Here is a 12,548-nt window from a genome sequence, read left to right on the forward strand (position 1 = left end):
TTAGATACACAAGGGCATTTGAACAATCAATTATGGTAAGATTTAGATTCCTATTTGTATTTTAATTCCTCCTACTTCAACAAAACAAAACTTAAAAATTAGGTGCCAAATATTAGGATGTTTAGGAGTACCAGAATATGGAAATTATTCATAGAGTTGGGTTTCTATGGTGAGCTGAAAACACTGCAATGCACGTTGAAGGAAGCAGTTGATGTGCTGGAGGACAGGACTGCCATTTGACAAGATCTCAACACAATGGAGGAATGGAGTTTCGTGTCTCTGGGACAGAGCAACCCCAACACCAGTACAGCCTGGGGTGCATCAAGAAGAGTGTGGCCAGCAGGTCCAGGGAGGTCATCCTCCCCCTCTACTCTGCCCTGGTGAGGCCGCATCTGGAATACTGCGTCCAGTTCTGGGCTCCCCAGTTCAAGAAGGACAGGGATCTGCTGGAGAGGGTCCAGCAACGGGCTACAAAGATGATTAAGGGAGTGGAACATCTCTCATATGAAGAAAGGCTGAGGGACTTGGGTCTCTGTAGTCTAGAGAAAAGAAGATTGAGGGGGGATCTTATTAATACTTACAAATACTGAAAGGGATGGTGCCAGGGGGATGGGAACAGACTTTTTTCAGTGGTGCCCAGTGATAGGACGAGAGGTAACGGGCACAAACTTGAATATAGGAAGTTCCATCTTCACATGAGGAGGAACTTCTTTACTTTGAGGGTAGTGGAGCACTGGCACAGACTGCCCAGAGAGGTTGTGGAGTCTCCTACTTTGGAGACATTCAAAACCCACCTGGACACCGTCCTGTGCAACCTGCTGTAGGTGACCCTGCTCTGGTGGGGGGGGTTGGACTAGATGATCTCCAGAGGTCCCTTCCAACCCTGACCATTCTGTGATTCTGTGATTCTGTAACTGACTGGAAAGAAGCTCGGCAGAAAAGGATCAGAGGGTCCTGGTGGACAATAAACTGAAAGTAAGCCAGTGGTCAGCCCTTGTGACACATAAGGTGAACCACATATCAGGCCATATTCGCAAGAACACAGGCAGCAGGCTGAGGGAAGTGATTATTCCCTTCTGTTCACCACTGGTGAGACCAAATCTTGACTAGCATGTCCAGTTTGGGGCACTTGAGTAGAAGAAAGACTTTAAAAAATTGGGAGTTCAGTAGAAGCCACCAAGACAATAAGATGGCTGAAGACCTAGATTCTAGGTCTTTAACTTACACATCCTTTCTCCCAAGAGTTGGTCCATTTTACTGAGCTCCTTTATAGTCTGGATCCCTTTACTTTCTGGTTGCAGCTGCACCATCAAGAACGCAAGATCCATTAAACCAAGAGAAAGCAAGAGCAAATAGAAAGAAAGAGCTTGAGCCAGAGGCTTGATTTGTTACAAAATTAGTGCATTTTAGAGGAGACAAGCCTGGATTTTTGTGCCCAGTAACAAGCCAGTTTATGCATTTTACAGAGTAAATAGCACATGTTATTAAGTGTAAATTAATTAAAAGTAGATGTAATCCAAGAAGAAAGGGATAAAAGCCAGATCTTGCTGTTATGAGCTCCAAGGCTTTATGCAAAAGACTGGCACATTCAGGAACATTCTTTTCTGGGAAGCTGGACTTAAGGCTGTCCATATGGGCTAAGAATTCTCTTTTAGGTGAGCAGTACATGCCAGCTGAGGACTTAGGTGAACAGTGTGTGCCTCTTTGCCAGGCTTCTGAATGACAGCAGAGTTTAGAAATCCAGCTCTTAACACTGGGAAGCATCTATGCACATGCAGAGGAATCTAATTCCAAGGAATTTTGCAGTTCCCACTACACCAAATGTTAATTTTGCAGATAGCAGGTAAAGTTGCTGGATCACTTTCATAGTCTTTGGCACTTAAACTCTGCTAAGGTCTATTCTGCAGTGTAAAAATAGGTGTTTAAACACAAAAAGATTGAAAAGCTCATTCTTAAACATCTCTTTATAAGCAGCCTGATTTTTCAAAGTACGGAACCACATTTCCACAGCCTGTTACGACAAAACCCTGTGTTCTCTATGGGGAAAATGTCAAATACTGTAATTATGACAACCTTCTAAATGACATCTCTGTAATACTTCCCCGACTCATGAATTAATTTCTCAAAAGGCTTAGACAGGCTGTTTAATTTGGAGAAGACCTGAAACATGGAGGTTTATAAGACTGTTTTCAGAATTGAACTTCGTGAATAGGCCTAAGAAATTCTGCAATTATCTCCTATCACACTGAAAATATTGAAAATGTGGCTTTTGTAGTACCAATTTGGAAAGACTTAAAAGATTCAGTGAATGCTTGTAAAACAACAGGAGCAAAATCCTGTGGAGTCTTAGAATGACCCATTCCTGGTATCTTGCCTCTCCTCAATTTCTCATTCACAGTTTTCCAAGGTTTGCTTCCAGAATAGTTTCCAATTTGCTGTTTTTGTCATCTCAGTCTCCTTTGCCCTAATTATCTCAGATAGCTATCCACTGAACATATGCTACTTCTGAAAATAATGACTCCTTACCCTCAGAAAGAAAAAAAAAATCCAACAAAACCCCTATCTCTGTTGTTTGGAATAATGAGATACATTGTGACAACATGGGAAAGTTGTTTATGATTTTATGTTCATTTAACCTATCTTTGGGATTACAATTACAAATGCTAACAATATTTATTAATCCATTTTATGTTGAGAAGTAGTATACTTAGATTTAAGAATTTTACTAGTGTTTATTTGAAGAAATTACTATTGACAAAGCAGTCTGAGGGGGAAAAGGAAATGATGTATACAATTACAGTAATGTCCATCGCTATTGAGTTACCGCTCTGTTCTAAGACATATGAAAGGAAGAACAAAGGACAATGTATGTCAAAACATATTCAGCAAATTTTTAAATTCAGTGTTGCTGTTGGATATTTTTTGTTATCTCCTGAAGAGTTTTTACTCAGATATACTATGGCTACAGGGCACTAGATTGGTCATAACATACACAAACATTGTCTTAAAAAATTAAAATATCGATATAGAGTTCATTTCACAAAAGAACACAAACACATAGTATTTATAGAAAAAATACTTATAATTAGATATACCAAAGCTTCAGAATATATAAGTTCCTAATTTTGCTCTAAAACAGAAAATCATATTGCAGAGGTTCATCATTCAAGACCCTAGAGGGCTTTAGCCACTTTCAAAATAAACTAGAGTGTGACTGTCTCTCTTCCTTCTACAGATAACAGAAGAAAAGGCAAAATAGTAGACTGGTCTAAACACACAGTATATGAAGGGAAAGGCAGGAATATAACTCAGGAGTTTAGCTCACAGTATTTTACTCTCACCCATAGGACACACCATTCAAAAGCTGATCAGAAAAAGACAATGCTGTATTATGTCTGACGCTACTATTTCACTTCCATCCACTGCCCCAACGCGGAGCAGGGTGAAAGTATGACAGCAGTGTGAGGGAAGGAGCTTGTACCTCCTTTCCAGCCCAACCTCCGAACTGTATTGTCTCTCTCTCATTGACATCATTTGAACAACTGTCACAGAGAGAAATGAAATGGCTCTACATGAATCCTCTCACTTGAAGTATGCTCATGCTTATTAATTATCAATCATAGTTGATAAATCCTTGATTACTGCCTTTCTAAAAAAGGACTCTATGAAACCTTTATTTTAACCCTTTTATGGTATGTAGGTAGAAACAACTTTTATAAGAGCAGTTCAGGGAACTCTGTCTTACTATTTAAAAAGATAACATCAGAATATGTGCTGTACTAACTATAAAATGGACAGTTCGATTAACTGAGGCTTCTATTTCATCTTGTTCCACAGCAGGATATACATTATTCTGATGGTAATGTAAACCTTCATCACTGTTGCTTTATTGCTGCTCTTCAGTTAACAGATGCTACTTCAGTTTTCCGCTATTACGCCAAAACATAATAATCAATTATGAATTTTTATGGTTTAATAGAATAGAGAATGATAGACTAATAACATGTATGATATTGTAACTAATTTCATTGGCTACATACCATATGCTAGCTATTTTGAATTTGCAGTCAGTATTTTAAAATAGATTAGGCACTCAGGTGTGAATTAAGAAGATACACACAGGCACTTTATATTGTTTCTATTATAAAATAATAGCTAAGCAGACCAATGAAATATTTTTCATTTCTGGTATGAGAATTGAACTGCCCAGAAAAGTGTACTTTTTATCAAATAAAACAATTTCTGACTTTATGCTACAATACACTGATTAAGAAATAACACTTGAATGAAAATGGTTGCACATAACGAAGCTGCAAAAGTTTTCCAATAGCTATTTAGAAAGACAGCTGTTGGAAGACATATTTGTGTGTGTACACATATATATTAAAATGACTTAAGGGCAGGCATCTTTTTTCTTAAAAGTGACTGTGAAACATGAGCTAAGGAACACATCACATCATTTGCTACCATATCAATTGCAAAGCAAGGGTGAGCCTAAGATTCTATTTTCTTGTCTTGCACAAATAAAAATGGAAGATTCACACAGAAAAAAAGCAAAGCTGAATTACCATGACAAAACAAACACAAGACCAGAATTACATACCAGATGCAAAAGCTGCAGTGAAAGGTGCCTCAGTTGCCTTTATGGTTGTAGAAAAAACAATCTGCTACTTCTTATCAGAGAGAAATGTGCATTTGGCTTTACAAACCAAAAATTAATTGTAGCCCTTATGTCAGCATATGGTTTTTGCAAACAAAATGAAACCATGGAATTGTTTGCAAGCAATTAGTAAACATTTGATAACTACCCAAAGTTTAAGAAGAACAGGCTGAACCCAAGCAGTTGAAGGAGGAGGAAGCCATTTTGGGTGTGGCACCTGCAAAGTCAACAGGTGCTTTCTTTAATGAATTTAGAAAAACATCTCAAAGCAAAATTATGTTTCGCATTTGGAGAACGAAGCGGCTGGGGAAAGAAAGGAACTCATAGAAGCTGTAGAAAACGAGGTGTATTTGATGTCATCAAGTCTTAGGAACAGCTCTTAAATTCTGAACAATTCTGGAATGGGTGAAGAAAATGTTCTAGTAACTCTGAGGGAAATCAGTTCTTACGAAGTGGACGATAATATCTGCATTTAACTTGTGGGTGCCACAGCCTTGTGCTATGATTGGCTGCCATCTGGGTTCCATCTGACAGCAGCAGATTGGTATTCTCTGCACACGTCCTCGCAATTCCTGTCGCCTATGTTTGCTGTCCCTTACACACACACACAATACATTGTTTACAACTATAAACATTTCTGTAATGTACACAAGCAGCATCTACAGTGCAATCATGCACCAGCATTCAGGATCAATCTGGGATGAACAGCACTCATCTGGCTAATCTTTTTACAACTGGTTTATAATAAATATTTTTAATGGTGCATACATTTTTTTCACCTATATATGTTAGAAAGCTCTAATGTTTTGTTTGCTTTCCCTTACTCCCTGAATAATAACATGTCTTTATTGCATGTATAATCATTTTGCTTTCATGAAGGTAACTTTCTGTTAAGCAGGATAGTTAAATAACTGCAATGGGAACTGTAAGTGTGACTAAGAACAGACCAAAGCAGGCTGATGTGTTAGCACTGCACAGAAATATTTTTCTTCAGGAACAGCAATTTTGCAAGAAGGCTATCGGTATTGGTATACAAACTAAAACTCCTACAGCATCAACAAGGACAGCGCTGTCCTTACTTAAAAGAGCAGATGTTATTCCTCTCCATTTATTAAATGATTCAACATTGCGGTATGCCTGCAACTAATTAGTATGATCAACACAGTGCAGGGCAGGAACAAAAGCAGACCAGCCTCTGAGATGTGCTGATGTAAAAGCATACAGGAGTATACATTTTTAAACGCTGTCCTATAATTTATAACCATTACATACTAATCCTTCCTTGATAGTACTTTCATTTGTAAGACTGAATTTAATGTCATTTCTGATCAGGCCTGTCCCTGGATATTAAAACTGACCACCAGGTTTATTCACTTACTAGCAGTTAAATAACTTACTTTCTTTAAGACTGTCTTATACTAAACATTATGGAAAACAGAAGGTCAGTTACTGACAATTAAGAATGACACAGGTGCACATAAAAAGAACATATACCCATGGCAAAAGAGAGAGAGAAACATAGGTATATTTGCTAAGTCATATACTTACCATTAGCACTGCAAAGTTATTGAAGTGTGTACTCTGAATGGTGGTGATATTGCCTGCAGAACTAATTATGTGGCACCCTTCTCCCCACCAGCCTCCATGTCCATCTAGAAGGTCAAAATCCCAGAAGGCTGCAATGGGGTCTATACCCCGTGCAAAGTGCCTCAACCCTATAGTAAGAGGGCTGGTGAGGTTTCCAAAACTGCACCCATCTGCAAAAGCAACAAACTGAATCAGAGAGACGGAGTGGAAAACCCTTTATTGATGAATGCTGTGTAAAGAGATCTGATGCACTAAACTATGGGGAAAAAAGGAATAGACATATACTCTTAATGCTCAAAATCAAAGATAGTGCTCACGTTCAGAAAAGTTTGCAATAGTATAAATAAATCTGAACATCTGAGTCCCATAATGTGTCCAAATGATCTAATAATCTTTCACAAAGCAGATTTTTTTTTTGTTTCAGATTCTTCAGTTACGACCAGTGTTACACTGTTGCCCATGTAACTGCAGAAACAGCTCAGTTTCATGGTATGATTAATAGCTGAGACAATACTGCACTTTGAAAGTCACATTTAAACATTTAAATTATGTCAATAGAAATGAGAGCACTATTCACTATCAAATAAAATTAGCAAAATTTTCTGGGTGAATAATTAATCAAAATAATGACTCACTAGCACATACAATATATCACATTTAGACAAAAGCCTTTAACAACACCTGTTTTGCATCTATCGTATCAGAAAGTATACTGGTGAGTATTGATACGTGCAACAGGGCACTATTCCCACTCCAAAAGCCTTATTTTTTTCAGTGTCTAGGACGTTAACATTGCAATTTTCATTGTAAAGGGTAAAATGAGGTTCTTTCCTATAGCACCATGCTTTAAGAAACAAGCATCTGTAATAACACCGTCAACCAACAGTAGTCCAAAATTTGCATTCTAGTCATACAGCAAGTGCATTTATTTATTTGCAGGATAATTTGAATAAAATCATGCAGATATGAACAATTGCAAACATTTGTACTAAAGAGAGACTGTTTCCAGCCTCTCAGCACACTGTATACTCTACTCCTCTATTCTCTACATAATCAAGTATACTGTAGCTTTTAGATTAAAAGAAATAATGCATAACAACTCCTCACCTATTTTAGCAAAAACAGCTGGTGTGGCAACCGTCCTACGTTTCCCATCGTCTGCAAGATTTGATGAGTTTCCTGTGCTAGGAAAGAGTTTTCCATTCCGAAAGACAATAAACTGTAGCTTGCAAGTGGAGTTATCAACAGATTGCCAGGCTGAAGACTGAGAGAAGACAGACTGTGGCAAATGAACTGAAGCTACCGCTACAGCATTCTGTACAATGAGAAAAAAAAAGAAACATTTAAAATGCAAATCACAACAGGGTAGCTTTCACGATGTTTTAAACTCCTGTACAAGAAATGTATGCTGCCTTCCTTTTCCAACAGACTGGAAGCAACCAAAGAAGCACGAGCTGTAACCATGGGAATAGGATTGGTACAGTGCATATTAAAAGGGAAAACGTTTTGATTGAATGTGAGAGTCTATATGGTCAAGCTCCCTGCTGCAGAGGTGAGAATGGTTCTTACCGTGCCTGCTAGAGGGTCCATCAACACTGCAGATCTGATTTAAAGAGACAACCTCTACCAGGTTTTCTCCTTCACTTAAAACAGAATCAGACAACTTACATTAAAACATTTCTCCAAAAGGGTACTTAAAGAGTATAAAAATAATTTTGTTAATATAAAAAATTGCATCAGCAGAGAGCTGCAAGTGCAGTAAACAACACATTTTATGAATATGTTTTTCTTGCTTCATATAAGGAAAATCAGTTAACTCTGTGTTTTAGTAATGCAGGATTAAAAAATATTACAAGCGGTAATGTAACAGAAGAAAACAAGACGGCACTAGGAGAAAATGAATGAAGACTGTCAGATCACTATAATGGCTTTGAGTTGTGAGTGTGTTATACACCCTTTTACAAGCAGATAATTCCCTTACAGCAGAGCTATAAAATACACCAAACATTATGTTCTGAGGACTTCACTCATCAAGCATTTTCTCCTGCCAAAGTAGCAAACTATTCATTAAAGACTGAGACATTCACAAGAAAAAACAAATGATGAGCAATGGGGAAATAAACAGGGAGTCTGTCCTGAGCCTTGAAGTGAAAAGTGTATGTATTTAAAAACAAACAAACTACAAAATGTTCTAATTTGCATTTCCCCCAAGGGCAAAGTATAGCTTCCTTGCACATAATTTACATAGATTATCACACAGCTTACTCATAGCACATGTGCGTTACCTCCTTGAGAAGTAAAACAATAATATTCACAATCATGTAAACAAACATGACATTTTAGATATGTCCATGTGCTGGGAGAAATAGACACATGAGAGATAAAAGGTACAGCAGAGATCAGCAAACTAAAACAAGTATGAGAAGCATCTAGTGACCTCACGATAAAGATGGGAGAAAAGCGTGAGTAGTCCGTGATGTCACTGGGATGCTTAAATAAACAGATAAAGGCTTCTGTACATTTTTTCTTTATTACCATGTACAATATGGGAAGGTTTTGTGATTTTAATAAAAAATGCCAAAAAATCCTTTTTTTAAGTAAGTATTCAATCTAGGTGATGCCACTTATTAAAGTACTCAGAAAAAAAAAAAGAGCAAATAGGAATAAGAGATTTCTAGATTAGATTTTAAAATTACTATGAAGGCTCTAATTGGAATTAACTGAGCTAAACATCAAGCACTTGTCCTTAGATTGTTTCCACTGCCTAATTCACTAAAACTGTCATGACTGGCTTTATCTCACGCTTCTGAAAATGACATATTTTACTCTATGATACCCCAAAGCATCTGTATATGCTGAACCTCTGATGATACCCTTTTGGCCATAAAATTGTTACCAATAAGTACGTACAGAAATTTTTAGAGGTGTCACTTGCCAAACCCCAGCCACTGTTGAGGACTTATCAGGAGATGTACAAAAGCGTAAGAGAAGGTACAGTGTGATTAACTTTATATTTATATTGGATTTTTATTATTATTCTGTGCTGGAAAAAGCAACAACAATGACATATTAAATGACACTAATTACTTATTCTACACACACAAAAAAGAAAGCTAGTGGCATCTAAATAAGCTTATGATAGTGAAACTAAAAGTTCAATGCACTGGGATAAGCAACAACATGCTATGACTTTACAAAAGCAAGCCAGAGAAAACAACAGGTTTATAGCACTTCTGCTAAGAGGGGAAATGGTCTAATTCATTGTGGTTCTCCACTTTCTTATCCATTGGGACGTACTGATACCAATGGGAAAAAGTAATAGTGTAGGCAGAGCTTGGCTGGGAGACTGGGGAGGCACAGAGAAGAAGCTACACACATCCGAAGCACAGAGAGCTGATGTGCAGGTCTGGTGTAGGTTGCACAGCCGGGGAAAGACCAAAGTGATGTCCATCCCTCACCTCCTCACTAGTGCCCTGTCTCTGCCTGCACAGAGACCCTTCACTATGTAGCATAAAAGAAAGGATCCCAATCACAGTGTGATCTTATCCACAGACTACAGCTTCACCTCACAGGGGCAAAGCCAAATGAATGACGAAAAGCTGTGCACAGCCTAAAAATGGATTTAGTGTGGACTGGTCACTCTTATCAGGCTGACTGAGTAAATCTCACATATGTAGCAACACAAATGGATTTAGTGTGGACTGGTCATACTCCTCAGGCTGAGTAAATCTCACATATGTAGCAACACAATATCAAATTACTCACATGACAAAAAGACACATTTACAGAAAACGATTTCCTCATTAGACTTCAGGAGAATGTTTTTCCCTATTTGTTTGCTCAAAACGTACCAAGAATATGGCTACCCATAACATTAACTATTGGATAATACTAGCTAAATAATGTCTACAGCCACTTCCTGGGATACAGGTTAATTCTGAATACTGCCCTACGAATACCTGTTATTTTGAACAAATTCTTTTAAGTGCAGGCAGTCTGGTGGAGCGAAGGGCAAAGGGACAGGGCTGTTTCTTGACTGGACAAATGCACACGTAAAGTCAAAATACTCGCTGCACATCCAATATTTACTTTATGTAGAAATTCCTCAAAATCAAACATCAAACTGTCTGCTACAGCAACATGCCTGCCAACAAGCTCCCATGCTAGGATATTAATGAAAAATGCACACATTGAGAGTGCCCACACATCCACAATGGTGTTAAAAATATGAATAAATATTTGTGAATAATTTTTACATCTAAGATATGTGAGAATCTTCTTTTCAATAGCATTAGTCATTACTCACATGAGAGGGATGATGTGAGCACTCAGGCAATCCTTGTTATTGTGGTAGAGGATGGAAGGAGCCTGACTGGAGGGTCAGTTTTGGATTCTGCTATTCTCATGTGTAGTAATGAGTAAGTCAGTTCACCACTCTTGCCTCGGTTTCCCTTGCATTTGGTGAAATGAAAATGATGGTATTTCTTTTGCTTTCTTAGGTGATCCTGAGTCCACAATATGGGGACAGATTATTACTACCAGGGACAGTGAAATCAAATTTTGAGTCAATGACTGTGCTTCAGATGTTTCAAAATCCACATAAATCATCCTGTCTTAAATTTTTTTATTTGGACACCATATCACCACGTCACATGAGAACTGACATTTCTGAACACGCTACTGGCAGCATCTCATGAAGCTGCGCCACCTCTAATAGGGAACAAAGGGCACTAGAGACAGAACCACCATGAAATGCCCTGCATGGGAGCTGCAGCTTTGCAATCACACAGGTCAGCACAGGCATCTCATATTTTCCTTGGAAAAGCCGAGAGTCTTTGTCAGCAATTTACTAGTCAGGATTTAGACATTCTGTAAGCGTTTTCAAAACAAAATGTCGATAATCCGTTCATGACTCCATTTCACTTTTAGTCCTATTAACTGGATCCTATCGGCACCGAAAAAGGAAATCCCAAACATACTGTAGATTTTTCTAAGGAATATTTTTCTGCTGGAAAATACCAGTGTTTTAAAATGAAAGCTATCCACAGAGATCTACCAATTTGCACATAAATATGATGGAAATGATGCAAATTTCAAAAGCTCCCAGTTATCTTCCATGTCATCTGCTCAGATATTAAAATATCTGCTCTGTGACCTGCAGCCGGGGAAAGAGGGCTTATCAGCACTAAACCAGCTCTTAGTATTTTCCGGGAGGGCTCCTAGGACTGGCTCTGAAGACTTCTTAGAACCTGGGAAATTTTCCAAAAACCCAAATGAAAGGTTGTTTTAAACACTGAATCATAATTTGGAAAGTACAGTTTTGTAAGTACTTTTGAAGTTTCATTTTTGTTTCCATTTCAGAGCTATTATTTTGTGAATGCAGAATTTTTCAAAATATCTGATGAACAGAAACAGCACAAATAAATCCAACTGGATCCTAAAAGTTTTAAATTTGAATGGGAACCTCATTCTGAAGAGGAAATGGTCCTCAGGATATTGAGAGCTACAGACTCTTGACATTTTTGTAGCTCATGCATGTGTGACCCTTATTAAAAACGTTTTAAGGGAAAAATGAAAGATTTAAAGTGAAGTTTTTCCCCAGGCAATTTCATTCTGGTCAGCAGTCCATTCCTTATAATCAATGCTAGCATTTACAAGGAGTTTTTAAGTGTTTAGGAAAGACAGCCTCTTGCCTTAGGTGCCTTTGTGATACGTTGGCCCTTCTACTTTAATGATTCTTTAAAGAGACGTGCTCCCATTTTGAACACTGCTTCCCAATATCTTGTTCTACTTGTCTAAAATTTAGCATAGTACTGAGAGACCATACCCATTATCAGACAATCATTATCAAAGAAGATACTTGGTAACCACTGTGGAATGACATAAATCAAATCATTTTCAGTAGCTCTTCCTTGTGTGTGCTTTGATACTAGATTGATTTTGAGTTCAAGCACAGTATTACTGTTTGAGATGAAATATATTTCATAGGAAAGCATCCAATTTTGAGTCCTCAGAACAGTCATAAGGTATATTTTTCCAGTCGGCAATTTCCTTAACTTAAATAACAGCACCTTAAGAAGAGGTCAGAACAAAACTGGAGGGAAAAAAAAAAAGAGTAAATGAAATCACCTGAACACCTGGCAGAGAACTGGAAAAGCAGGTCCACTGCTTCCAAATTTTAAAGAATCAGATGAGCTGTTTTATAGATTCAGATGCAAGACGCCATATATTATATTATTAAAGATACAAGGGTGTTGCCAAAATAGGCACAAGCTATATAAAGTTACAGTAGCAGTAAATA

General features: G+C 37.8%; 1 protein-coding gene across 1 annotated transcript in view; it reads right to left on the reverse strand.

The window, feature by feature from the left end:
- The window catches only part of LOC104282385 (probable G-protein coupled receptor 125), a gene marked incomplete at its 3' end in the record, with an annotated part of 200,283 nt that overhangs the window by 12,123 nt on the left and 175,612 nt on the right, over window positions 1-12,548 (reverse strand). The window contains exons 12-13 of the mRNA XM_009880474.1: window positions 7,355-7,562; window positions 6,209-6,417 (exon numbers count right to left, since the gene is read on the reverse strand). Of these exons, the coding sequence (XP_009878776.1) occupies window positions 6,209-6,417; window positions 7,355-7,562 (417 nt within the window). The remainder of the gene's footprint in view (window positions 1-6,208; window positions 6,418-7,354; window positions 7,563-12,548) is intronic.

Source organism: Charadrius vociferus, unplaced genomic scaffold, assembly GCF_000708025.1.
Source record: "Charadrius vociferus isolate BGI_N301 unplaced genomic scaffold, ASM70802v2 scaffold443, whole genome shotgun sequence".
NCBI classification, from domain to species: Eukaryota; Metazoa; Chordata; class Aves; order Charadriiformes; family Charadriidae; genus Charadrius; species Charadrius vociferus.